At 35.2% G+C, this 12,701-nt stretch overlaps 1 protein-coding gene across 1 annotated transcript; it reads left to right on the top strand.

Moving 5' to 3' along the window:
- Positions 1–7,290: 7,290 nt before the first annotated feature.
- LOC123563300 (uncharacterized) lies at positions 7,291–12,701 on the top strand. Its single transcript, XM_053530781.1, has 6 exons — positions 7,291–7,498; positions 8,214–8,382; positions 10,320–10,455; positions 11,617–11,727; positions 12,239–12,348; positions 12,566–12,701. Exons 1-6 carry the CDS (start codon positions 7,306–7,308, stop codon positions 12,684–12,686), a joined length of 840 nt encoding a protein of 279 aa, XP_053386756.1. The 5' UTR covers positions 7,291–7,305; the 3' UTR covers positions 12,687–12,701.

Genomic DNA, 12,701 nt, shown 5'->3' with positions numbered 1-12,701 from the left:
TGGGTCACGTGCCATCAAAAACTAGGTCAGTAGGTCAAATAATAGAAAAACCTTGTGACCTCTCTAAAGGCCATATTTTTCATGGAATCTGTAAGAAAGTTGGTCTGAATGTTCATCTTGATGATTTCTAAGTCAAGTTCGAAACTGGGTCACGTGCGGTCAAAAACTAGGCCAGTAGTACCCCGCAATACACGAGCTGAACTTTTACATGAAAAATACTTCTTATTTTCTTGCAAGTTGACCGATATGGACATGTAGGTAACTCCTTTGTAGGGATAGTTTACTGTTTAGCTGATCAACAACAATTCGGATACATTTTTACAATGTAGTTTTACGATGTACATATTGCTACTTTAAAATGTTCAGTGGGACGTTATGATTTAATACCAGGCACATACAGGAAACAAATGCATAATCGCTGGACGTGACTCTAAATGTAGCCAAAAACAACAGCAAACTAATTCGCTCGCTTCCTGTAACCTATTTAAAATCTTGCAAGCTTGTAAGGTTGCGCATGCTTGCGATTGGAACCCTGGCGATCTTAATTGCGAACTTGCAAGTTTGCACAGTCATAATAAGATTGCAAGCTTGCGCAATCATGCAAACTTACACAGTCATAACACAAGCTTGCGCAATATTGCAGGCTTACGCTCACTAATATGGGTATGGACTAAAACACTTGCGAGTCTCTCGCTATCTTGTTATGATTGCGCAAGCTTGCAACGTACACTATCTTCCTCAACGTTATATAGGTTTGTGAGACAGTTTAGATAACATAGGAGTCTGAAGATTTAATTATATATGTACTTCCTTTAATTAAACAATTGCACTGTTTATAAAACTTTCGCACTTTCATGAAACAATATATGTACTGAGCTCTAGAAATAACACTAAATTTAACAAGAGTCAATAGGTACCAGTTAAAATTTCTGTGAATAAAGAGAATGAAATATTGACCTTTTTCTGTTTTCCATCATTCTTAACAAAAGGGGTCTGTAACAATATCTGGACAATAGCAACATCAAAATAAACATTTATTGTCATTCAAACATATATATATATATATATATAGACTAATACGATATGAATGTGTCTGCGGAACTGAATTATTTTGATGTTTTTAAATTTATTAACCAAACATTGTTACAGACCGCTTTGATTCTCACATCTCAGTAAGTCGGGTTCGGATAGAGCAAGTTTATACTTTCGGGGTTTAAATTGCTGGGCAACCACAAAAAAATGCTGGGCTACCAGAAAAAAATTCTGGTAGCCCTGAGGGCTACCAGCAAGATTATAAATTTGTCGGACACTGATTTAGTAACCAGTAAATAAATAAATAAAATCAGGGATAATATTTTTTAAAACAACGTATTAAAATTATGACAGAAAAAAATTTAATACTTGGTTAATAAATATATTACCTACATTTTGTCGTATCAGTGAACTAAAAAGAGTTTTAAAACCGTTAAAGGATCGCAAGCTAGCCGAAATCTTATATAGTATTAAGATTGTAGGATGCCAGCTGCAAGTTTGCGAAGCAAGACGTATCTGCAAAATTAATTTCTATGCGAGAATCTGCAAGCATTATGTTACTTGGCTGAAATCTTTTTAAGATTGCAGTAAGCTTGCGCAAGCTTATGGCAAACTTCTCACATGCTTGCCGCATGCTTGTATTTTGGTTTGAGACATACATGCTAACTGAAATATTATAAGGTTGTTTAACAGTGTTGAGTACAATACTGAATTCATTTGGACTCGTACACAGCCTCGTCCAAATAAGCATTATCACTGCTGTGTACGAGTCCAATAGAATTCAGTATTGTACTCAATACTGTTAAATGACCTCTTCATTTTACACCATGATAAAAAATGACAAAGAACGAAAAGCTATTATTTACATAATTATTTTAATTGACAAATTAAAAATTTCCTATACGTCTTATGTGTATATACGGATACAACAAAACTGTATAATTTTCAACCTTGAAAACAATGAATTATCACAATACTAATATATGTCAGTATAAGTATTTAATGTAAAGCAATATTTGAACAGATTGTTTATATCTAACATTAGTAGAAAAAGTAAACAAGTGCTCTTGATATTATTTTCTCAACTGTTTAAAGAGAACAATGTTATCACAGGGAAAATAGAAACACTAAAACATCTAAGAAAGGGTCTGAGACGGGTCTCCATATTACTCGGTAAATATTCCTTAACCCATCGTAAAAATGAAACTTTCTTTTCGTATTTTTTGCGGCATTTACTCCTGTACTTCGTCATTTGTCAACTTTGTTGCTAAGCAGTGGCAGACGACACACTATTTGAAAGGGGAGTAACTACGAATGATTCGGAAGGGTACGGAGTCACAGGCACTGGTATCGGACCTGGGACCAAATATATGACCAGACTGAATCAAAAATGAAAAATATGTAGTGAAATATGATACTCCTTCAAAAGATGTATATGTCTACTGAAGGCCAGAATCTCGGGATTCGAGCCTGCGAGCAATGGGTTCACTTCCCGGGCCGTTGTAAAATATAATTGTGGACTTAGAAAAGGCTGTATTTTGTCACCTCTATTATTTAATTTGTACATCAATGAGTGAGCTGTATTTTTGAAGTCTCTGAACATTAGCATTTATATTGGTGTATCTTACTCTGTGCTGATGATATTGTTTTGTTAGCTGAAAATGAGCGTAGTTTACAAACACTGTTAAATGCTTTGAATGTCTGGTGTAGCCGTAATGGCATGGCTATAAATCTTAAAAAATGTTTGTCTCCTGTTACTGTCTGTGTGTGAAAGTTTTTGGAAGTGCTTATAAAATACTACATTTAGAATTATACACTCCCACATCTCTAAACACACACGCATCTTCAAAACTTGTTTTAATATATCTGTGCAAGTCTATAGTGAAATAATTTTACATTGTGAAGAAGATCCTCTTTACCTTAAGCATGCTGCTACTGAAAGGTCGCCTCTTTCCAATGTACAACTGTATCTACCTCCTACAAGATTTCAGTCACGGAGTAAAATGATATAAAAATTTCTAATTACTTGTCTCAACATTTCAAATAACTTCTGATCTGATTTATTTTGTGTCAGGGTAAAATGATATAAAACTTTTCAATAACTTGTCTCAGCATTTCAAATAATTATTGATCTGGTTTATTTTCATTGATAATAATAGTTTTATCTCTCACAAGCGGAAATATTTTTATTCCATAGGTGTTGGGTCAGGCTATTTGAATTTGCCGAAATTTTACATCAAAGATATAGATTGTTCTGCCACAACGCGAAAAAAAAAATCGACTGAAATGACATTTTCAAGTAGATTCAACGGTGTTATAACTACCTAATACCAATAGGCCAAAAGATTCTTCGTTATTCTAGGTACTTACTAACTGTACAGCTATTCCTGGGGACGTTGCAACGATGGCACTGTGTCCGTCGAATTGTAACATGGTGTGGCCGTACTCCGTGGCGAAGTTCATTATGAATCTTGTGGATGCTATGACCTCCATTCCAGTATTCCTCGTGTTTCTCAGGTTTATCTCTACTGATTCATAGTCTGAAAAGTATATTTGATTGTAGCATAATGTCTGTTGTAAGATTTCCGCTATAACATGCGACTAGATAAGAGTAAACTATATTTCGTATCTGTACTTGGACGGCAACAAATGACTTTGGAAAAGTATAATGAAGTCAAACCTTCCAGTTTTTACCAAATGATTTTTTTAGTCTAATCAAATTTCGCGACAGGATTTACAATTCCTATTTTTCTATATTTAGGTCGGCTGGACCGGAACATAAAGCTTTAGCAATCGGCCTATCACTTACTGGTGAGTTCTCAGTGTTTAGTGCATAAACTTACTGTATTTAATATAGGCCCTATGCATGATTTGTCGAAGTTTAACAAGACTCGAGCTGTGTATTGTGCTTCTTACCTTTTTTTTTTGGCGACGCCGTCTAAATTCGTTTTCGTTACCTATGCCACGTGACTTCAGTTTGCAAATCAAACTACTTGATAACGCATTATAGATAATTTATCAAAATGGAAGATTTATGCAACACTGCCTGATTGGACGAGAGTGTCAATTTCTTTCACTCTGTTGATTGTGCTACGCTGAGTGAAATGTAGACAAAGCGTTTATCCTAAACGACGCTGTTCACAGTTTTAAAGCTAACTTTGGCTCAGTATATTTAGCAAGAATATTGATATATCTCAAATGATAAGTAAGTTTAATAAATATGATAAAACCTGTTCAAATACCAACATATATCAAATTAAAGAAAGAGCTGAATACGGTCTGCGTATCACATGAATAAGGGTGTGATAAGAGTCTTTTATGTAGAGAAGTGCTTTTTAAAAGATTTTTCCTTGTTACAGTTGTCGTCTGTAATATGAAAAGGTTCTTGCTTTTGTGACTTATTCAGGTTGCATATTAAATGAGTACTTGTTTGCTTTGATATATTTGTTATAAATTATTTAACTGATTTATTATATATGAATATTTTTCTTTAGTATGGTATGCAAATATTGAACTCAGTTGAAATCTGTTTTATTATATATATGCTATATAATGACTGAATCTCATTACGCTGAAATGAAGGTACGCTGCATACAGTTTATCTATGTGATATGAGTACGGTCAAACTTTGCGTATGAAACAGAAATATTGAAATAATTATAATTGTATGTTTTGCTTGACCTTCACTTTTTTATAGGTGTGACGTCATTGTCCAAAGATTCATGAATAGCGAATATGCATTTGTTAAAGCGGGATCAGTTGGCCTATTGTTAGAAATAAATGAAAAATAATAAAATAAAAAAATGCTTTAATTGATTTTTTTCTCATGTATTCTAAATCAACTTGATTTGTAGCATCTTTTATTAGGCCCGCAGCCAACTTTGTTCAGCTGGGACATTTAACCCCTTTTAGGGGCTGCTAGAGCTAAAACTAAAAATGCCTTTATACAGCATCTCATGAACAGCTTGGTGGATCTTTGTCATACTTGGTCTGGAGCATCATTATAAGGTCCTCTTTCAAATTTATTTATATAGGAACTTGGGCTCTATTAGGGACCACTATAGCTAAAAGTAGATATGCCTTTCTTCGCATTAACCACTAAAATGTAATGGATTTTTACCAAACTCGATGTGTAACAATATCGTAAGGTCTCCTGCTATTTTGTTACAAATGGGGATAGGGACCAATTTAGCTAAAAATATAAACACGTTTAATGACCTCTTCTCATGAACCGCTTCATGAATCTTCATCAAACTACTGCTGTAATTATTCGTCTAAGGATAAACGAAACAAAATTGCAACCCTACGAAACCTTTGCGAAAAATTAAAAGAGAACCATTTAAATTGTTAAAGTGCGGTGTTTAGTTTTGCAGTTTGAAAAATGTTAGATGAAAGATGAATGTTAGATGAAAAATTCATAAACTTCTTTCCTTGTTACAATTCGCCGACCATCATTTTTAAAGATATTTCTTGTTTCAGTATAAGGCTAATCAGTTAATTACACAAATCTAGTTGTAAAAGAACGTTATATAACAAACTTTTAATTGTATGAAATATCCATTGATATTTAATTCTACTACAGAAGGAAAAGAGTACAACTCTGCTGACAAACAGGAAAATGGAAAATAACTAGAACACCTAACATCGTCTTAAATAGTCACATTCATATTCATCGTGAAAATGTATGATATAAACGTTAGACAGACTGAGTGTGGACTGCGTGATTATATATCTACAAAAAATGCTGGCATATCGTCTCCGCAGTGCAAAATACGGCTTCTTTATACCAATGCAGTTAATCTTACCCTGCTATATTTCTAAAAGAGACATGTTCATCATTGAATTTGGACAGTACCACTTATTATTCAAAGGGGAGTTCACTGAAAATTTACTTGTTGAATAGCGAACAGTGCATACCATGATCAGACTGCACGGATGTGCAGGCTGATCTTGGTCTGCACTATTCGCAAAGGCAGAATCACTTGCCGCCAGCTGGCTAAAGGTTAATCACCTTATTGGGCCGAGGTTATTACACAACTGATTACGTATACCATTATCTTAATTTTGAACATTTAAATTATCTAAATATAATGTACTTGAACACATACTTGTATAGTTTTCGGAAGATGATTGTATAACATCAATCTGACTAAAGTACATTATATGTACTTGATCTTATTAATGAAGATCTGAGGTTAACCTATTCACATTCATCTTTCTGTATATTTGGATTTCCGATACTAGTATTGCTATTTTTATTTTCGCAACTCTATTTACAGTTGAACCAATCAGACGAGTATAGAACCTAATTCTTACAAAAATTGGTTGTTGCAATTGTGCTTCAAGGTTTTTAAAATATTTTGTTACAATAGTGGATAAGGTGCCCACTGGGTAACATTTTTATGCCCCCGGCATCTACTGATGCGGGAGGCATATAGTGATTGTCCTGTCTGTCCGTCCGTCTGTCTGTCCGTCCGTCCGTCCGTTCGTACGAGGTTAAACAAATGGGACCTTGACCTCATTTTGGACTTGGGTTGCTTTATATTGGCCATCTCTTGGTTAACCTAATGGGACCGTTTCGTCTAGCATCAATACCCCTTACTAGAGTGACTTGATACTAATGCAGATGTAACCTGTGACCATTCCTCATCTTCAGACATCACCTGACCTAAATTTGACCTTGACCTTGACCTCATTTTGGACTTTGGTTGCTTTATATGGGCCATCTCTTGGTTAACAAAATGGGACCGTTTCGTTTAGCATCAGTACCCCTTACTAGAATGACTTGATACTAATGCAGATGTAACCTGTGATCATTCCTCATCTTCAGACATCACCTGACCTCAGTTTGACCTTGACCTCATTTTGGACTTGGGTTGCTTTATATTGGCCATCTCTTGGTTAACCTAATGGGACCGTTTCGTCTAGCATCAATACCCCTTACTAGAGTGACTTGATACTAATGCAGATGTAACCTGGGACCATTCCTCATCTTCAGACATCACCTGACCTCAGTTTGACCTTGAACTTGACCTCGTTTTGGACTTAGGTTGCTTTTTATCGACAAGGATACTACCGGGGGCATCAAGCGTTTATTGAACGCAGCTTCTTGTTCCAGTCTGGAATGCAAAGTCCAGTGAAATTATTCAAACTTACTATTGAAAACTAAAGATTTTATTCTTCAGAACTTAGTGTCATTTTTTTGAGTTTTAGCAATATTTATATAACTGAGATTTCCAAATTTAACAGATGGACAGGTTGTATCTTAGCAACATGGCTACCTGCTTTGTTGCAATATCGGGTTTAATTTTAGTGTTATTTGTTCCAATGTGTTTTCAGTTAAGTTCAGTTGAGTCACTGTGTGTACCTCCAGATGCACGAGATTCTAAGATGGCCCAGAAAGCACTCAAACTTTTACATTCACACAAAAATACAGATCTCATCTTTGAAATTATCCTAGCACATGGTTAGTATAATAAGTATTGTTATATCAGTGTAGTGTTTTACTTGTTAGATCTGTGAGAAACTTCTACATGTAATGTGCATGATAAATGATGTTAAGTTTACACAAAAATCTAGGAAAATAGAAACTGGTTTCCTTGGAAAGTGAATTATATATATCACAGTGTGTGAAATAGCACTACAGCCCACCCACTTAGCTCAATATGGAGAATGCAGATCTGATGTTTGAGGTGTCATGAGTTTGATTCCCTGATGAGGCTTATGTTCTTCATGAAAGATTGATAAAATGCTGCCTGAAATTATTTGTCCTCCTTATCCGGTTCGTTTGGAGAAGTTGGCAGTTATTTGCACAGAACAGGTCTTTACTAATACAGAATTCAGGAGGTCTGGTTAGGTTTATCGCCCACCATCTCATACCTAAAATACTGTTGAAAAATAGCACTAAACTTAATACGTTATGAAATAACATTAAAGTAAGATTGTATTGTATTGTTGCTGTATTGTTGTTTAAGCAGGTTAAGATGGAAATTTGATATAAAAAAAACACTTAACATTTACAACATAGGTAATGCTTGAAACCCTTCTTTCTATGGTTTTCTGTTTTTCCTTCATTTCGAAAAAATTCAAAGTATATATCAAAATTACTAAACTGTACCAGATGACTTCTTTTTGTGTTATGGGTATTTTAATCCCTAGATATATGATTCTGTACAATTTAGATCTAGGAGACACTGTGATAGACCATACAGGTAGTGAGCCTGTGGAGAGGACAGAATCTGAGAGAGATGTGGAAAAGTTCCAGATACCAGCACACAGGGTCGTCATAGCAGCTAGGTGTGACTGGTTCCGTCGTGCTCTACTTAGTGGAATGAGAGAATCAATAGACAGGTGAGTACCAGTCACATGACACATCACAGTATCTGTATAACTTAGTCTGGTTGAGTTTAGTTCTGTAACCATGTGACTGTTTCAGTGTGCCATAGGTAGACAGGATGTTCTGTAACCATGTGACTGTTTCAGTGTGCCATAGGTAGCAGACATTTAGACAGGATATTCTGTAACCATGTGACTGTTTTAGTATTCTAGATTTTTAGGTAGCAGACGTTTAGTCAGATAGGTTCTGTAGTCATGTGCCAGTTTCATAAGTTTAAAATATTTATAGGTACCTGACAAAATATTACATGAAAGAAAATAGTGGAAGCATGAAGTAGAATGTTTTTTGATGGTATTTAAGGTAGTTTTGCACATTTGATAAACTTAGAGTAATTGGGTAACATTATATAGATAATGGACTTGTCTTTGAATTTATAGCAGCCTGTTACCTTAAGTTATTTTATGCCATATTGTGATTATAGTGGACAAAACACCCAACTTACCTAGTAATGCCTATTTCCAGAAGACTGTGATCCTGGCATGGTGTTTCAAACCTATAGATTCCTTCATTTATACCTAAGCAGTTTTTAATCCCCCGCCGTGGCGGAGGGATTATAGGAATGGTCTGCGTCCGTCCGTCCATCCATCCGTAACAAAATCGTGTCCGGTCCATATCTCCTAAAACCCCTGAAGGATTTTCATGAAACTTGGGTCAAATGATCACCTCATCAAGACGATGTGCAGAACCCATGAGTCAGCCTTGTCGGTTCAAGGTCAAGGTCACAACTCGAGGTCAAAACTTTAAGCCTGCCATTTTTTGTCCGCTCTATATCTCATAAACCCCTTGAAGGAATTTTATAAAACTTGGGTCAAATGATCACCTCATCAAGACGATGTGCAGAACCCATGGGTCAGCCTTGTCGGCTTAAGGTCAAGGTCACAACTCAAGGTCAAATGTTTGAGCCTTCCATTTTGTGTCCGCTCTATATCTCCTAAACCCCTTGAAGGAATTTTATCAAACTTGGGTCAAATGATCACCTCATCAAGACGATGTGCAGAACCCATGAGTCAGTCATGCCGGCTCAAGGTCAAGGTCACAACTTAGGGTCAAAGGTTTGAGCCTTCCTCTATATCTCCTAAACTCCTTGAAGGATTTTCATCAAACTTTGGTCAAACGATCACCTCATCAAGGCGATGTGCAGAACTTATGAGTCAGCCATGTTGGCTCAAGGTCAAGGTCACAACTGAAGGTCAAAGGTTTGAGCCTTCCATTTCCTGTCCGCTCTATATCTCCTAAACCCCTTGATGGAATTTTATAAAACTTGGGTAAAATGATTACCTCATCAAAATGATGTGCAGAAATTATGAGTCAACCATGTCAGCTCAAGGTCAAGGTCACAACTAAGGGTCGAAGGTTTGAGCCTTCCATTTTGTGTCCACTCTGTATCTCCTAAACCCCTTGAAGGATTTTCATCAAACTTGGGTCAAATGATCACCTCATCAAGAACTCATGAGTCAGCCATGTCAACTCAAGGTCAAGGTCACAACTGAAGGTCAAAGGTTTCAGCTCTGTATCTCCTAAACCCCTTGAAGGATTTTCATCAAACTTTGGTCAAATGATCACCTCATCAAGACGTTGTGCAGAATTCATGAGTCAGCCATGTCAGTTCAAGGTCAAGGTCACAGCTAAAATCAAAGGTTTACCCTTTCACTATCCATAGCAGTGGCGGGGGATTTAGCTGTTTTTCAAACTGCCTTGTGGTAACATAATCTAGATACTAGAAATACATTATTAGTATGATTTTGTTATGGTCCAACCTTTTCCAGAGGAGCATTACAAAATTTGGAGAATAATATTTAATTAAATTTTACTTATTGACTTGTCTTAAGATAATTTATGTTATTATCCACTTATTGCAAACCTAATAATTTAATTGTGTTTTTTGTTTCAGAAAAATCACAGTTCATGACACAAATCCAGAGTTGTTCAGTATGTTTTTAGAATATTTATACAGTGGTCAGTTAGAAATGAATGATCTGGCAACAGAGCAGCTTGCAGATATGATGACATTAGCTGATAGATATGACGTGAGTTCTTGTCTTTAACCTTTAGCCTGCTTAATTTCTAAAATGGACTGGTTCATCATTCAATGTGGGCAATACCATTTATCATTTGAACGAGTATTCACTGAAAATTTACTGACTTAATAACAAACAGTGCAGACCATGATCAGTCTGCATTGATGTGCAAGCTGATCTTGGTCTGCACTGGTCACAAAGGCAGAATCACTTGCCGCCAGCAGGCTAAAGCTTAACAAATCTTGATGTGTTAGGCTATAAATATTAAGTATAAGTAAAAAAGTGACCAATAATCAACACTGGATGGTTATGAAATTTATTTTCTAAATAAAATTTCAAGATTGTCAAGAATTATTGAACTAAAGTCACAATACAACAACATGGACCGGCTGAAAATAATTTTAAGAGTTAAAATTTCATTTTTCGACGTGCTGACCCCGAAAACAATAGGGGTCAGACAAATCCACCTTTAAATTAAGGCAACTGTCAGTCACAGGGTAACTGTGACCTTGACTTTTGACTTACTGATATAATGAAGGGATGCAAATGTTAGATTTTAGTGTAGATGGTCTTTGACAAAGATTAACAGCTTTTAGTTTAAAGTTATTCAGTATGTTAATGTTATATATATTCCCAGATGAAATGCAGATTTGCTTCATAATTGTATTGCATGCTGAGTAAATAAATGTATTTAACTGTGCAAAATATAAAAATGAATTGTGTAGAGCTACATACATTATTTCAAATGCTGTGTTACAGTAGTAATTGTCAGTTGTTAAAAACACTTCAAATCTTTTTAGTGACAGTTCACACATATACATGTACTATGCTAACCTATACCTGTACTTAGTGTATACTACTTCAGCTGTAATGCATGGCACTATTTTTATACGTAAACTTGTTTGTTTTATATTGACTTATACAGTATGTAGTAATTGTTCATATTCTTTGAAATGTGGATCTAGTAAACCTTACGAAAAAATTGAAAACACAAACTGTAAGGATTAATACTGCTCAAAAATATCCTGAGAACCACAGATGTTTGCATTTTGAAGTGGATGCCAGGTCTTTTTTGTAGAAGACTTTGTAAAGAATGTGACATTGTTAATGCTTAGAATGCTTAGAGACTTTAAACTTTGCTATCTACTGTATAACTCTGTGTGTTTTCAGACTGTCAGTTTAAGATCTAGATGTGAACATTCATTAAAACACCATGTAGATGACGATACCATCTTCTATCTACTTACTCTAGCTGATCAACTTAATGCCAAAACACTCAAGGTATGTTAATTACTTACACCTGTTGTCATTTAATACATTCTTACCTGTTCGGTAAGGTTTTGGTGAATTGTAGGAGTTTGCAGCCTAATAATAGAGTCAAGGAATCATGAATAATTTGTAATGATGTGATTTTCAAGGAAAATAATAGTTTTCGACGTATTCTCATGTGATAACAATGCCCAAAAATAAGCTAAGTATAGTGTTATATTATATAGCCATTCTGTTGACAGCATTGTCTATCTTAATTATTTATATGCATGTCTAAAGCTTTTGATAATACAGACCTGTAAATTGACATAATGTAGGTGTTTGATTGAAAAATTAGCAAAATACAAGACTTGATTCATTGTCTAAAATCCAGAAATATAAGACAAATTTTGTCAAAAATAATATAACTGTATTTAAATCTTGATTGATGGATGATAAGATTATTTTTCCACTGATTAATCAAGGTGAAAATTTTGACCTTCCAAACTCTAGGAAATTTTCCTTTTTAACTGTTACATTACAGGAGAGCTGTATGTGGTATGTCGGTGAGCGACCTATGTTAACAAACAGCGAAGTATTTCAAGATCTACCAGAACATTTACAGATGGAGGTTGAAGCTCTCACATTAACTAGGTATGTTTCTATGTTATTATGTCCTCCTCCGAAGAAATGTGGGTACATTGTTTTGCGTATGTATCTTTTTCCATAGTCTGTAGGTCAGTCAAATTTAAAGTTAGATATATGGAACACATCCTTTCATTTATTCAGTGTGCATTGAATCGTACAATGAAATAGGTACAGGAGCTGTCTATGGCCAAGTTATGAATTTGACTGTTCTGTATTTTTTCAGTCTTGATGGTCCAGTACATTCCAGTACAGACACTCCAAGTTCTGTGTCCAGTGTTTCTGAAATGGAAGAAGTTCTAGATAGAATGAATGTAAGTAATGTAAAAATGAACCGGAAGTGTTAAGTTTCTTATATATTA

Source organism: Mercenaria mercenaria, chromosome 2 (genome assembly GCF_021730395.1).
Source record: "Mercenaria mercenaria strain notata chromosome 2, MADL_Memer_1, whole genome shotgun sequence".
Taxonomy (NCBI): domain Eukaryota; kingdom Metazoa; phylum Mollusca; class Bivalvia; order Venerida; family Veneridae; genus Mercenaria; species Mercenaria mercenaria.
Note: the sequence above shows the minus strand (reverse complement) of the source record. Positions and strands in the feature narration are given on the sequence as shown.

Coding starts and splice junctions, on each gene's coding strand:
- LOC123563300 (XM_053530781.1), top strand. CDS start 7,306: ATGGCTACCTGCTTTGTTGCAATATCGGGTTTAATTTTAGTGTTATTT. Junction 11,728..12,238: donor TTAATGCCAAAACACTCAAG/GTATGTTAATTA, acceptor GTTACATTACAG/GAGAGCTGTATGTGGTATGT. Junction 12,349..12,565: donor GAAGCTCTCACATTAACTAG/GTATGTTTCTAT, acceptor GTATTTTTTCAG/TCTTGATGGTCCAGTACATT.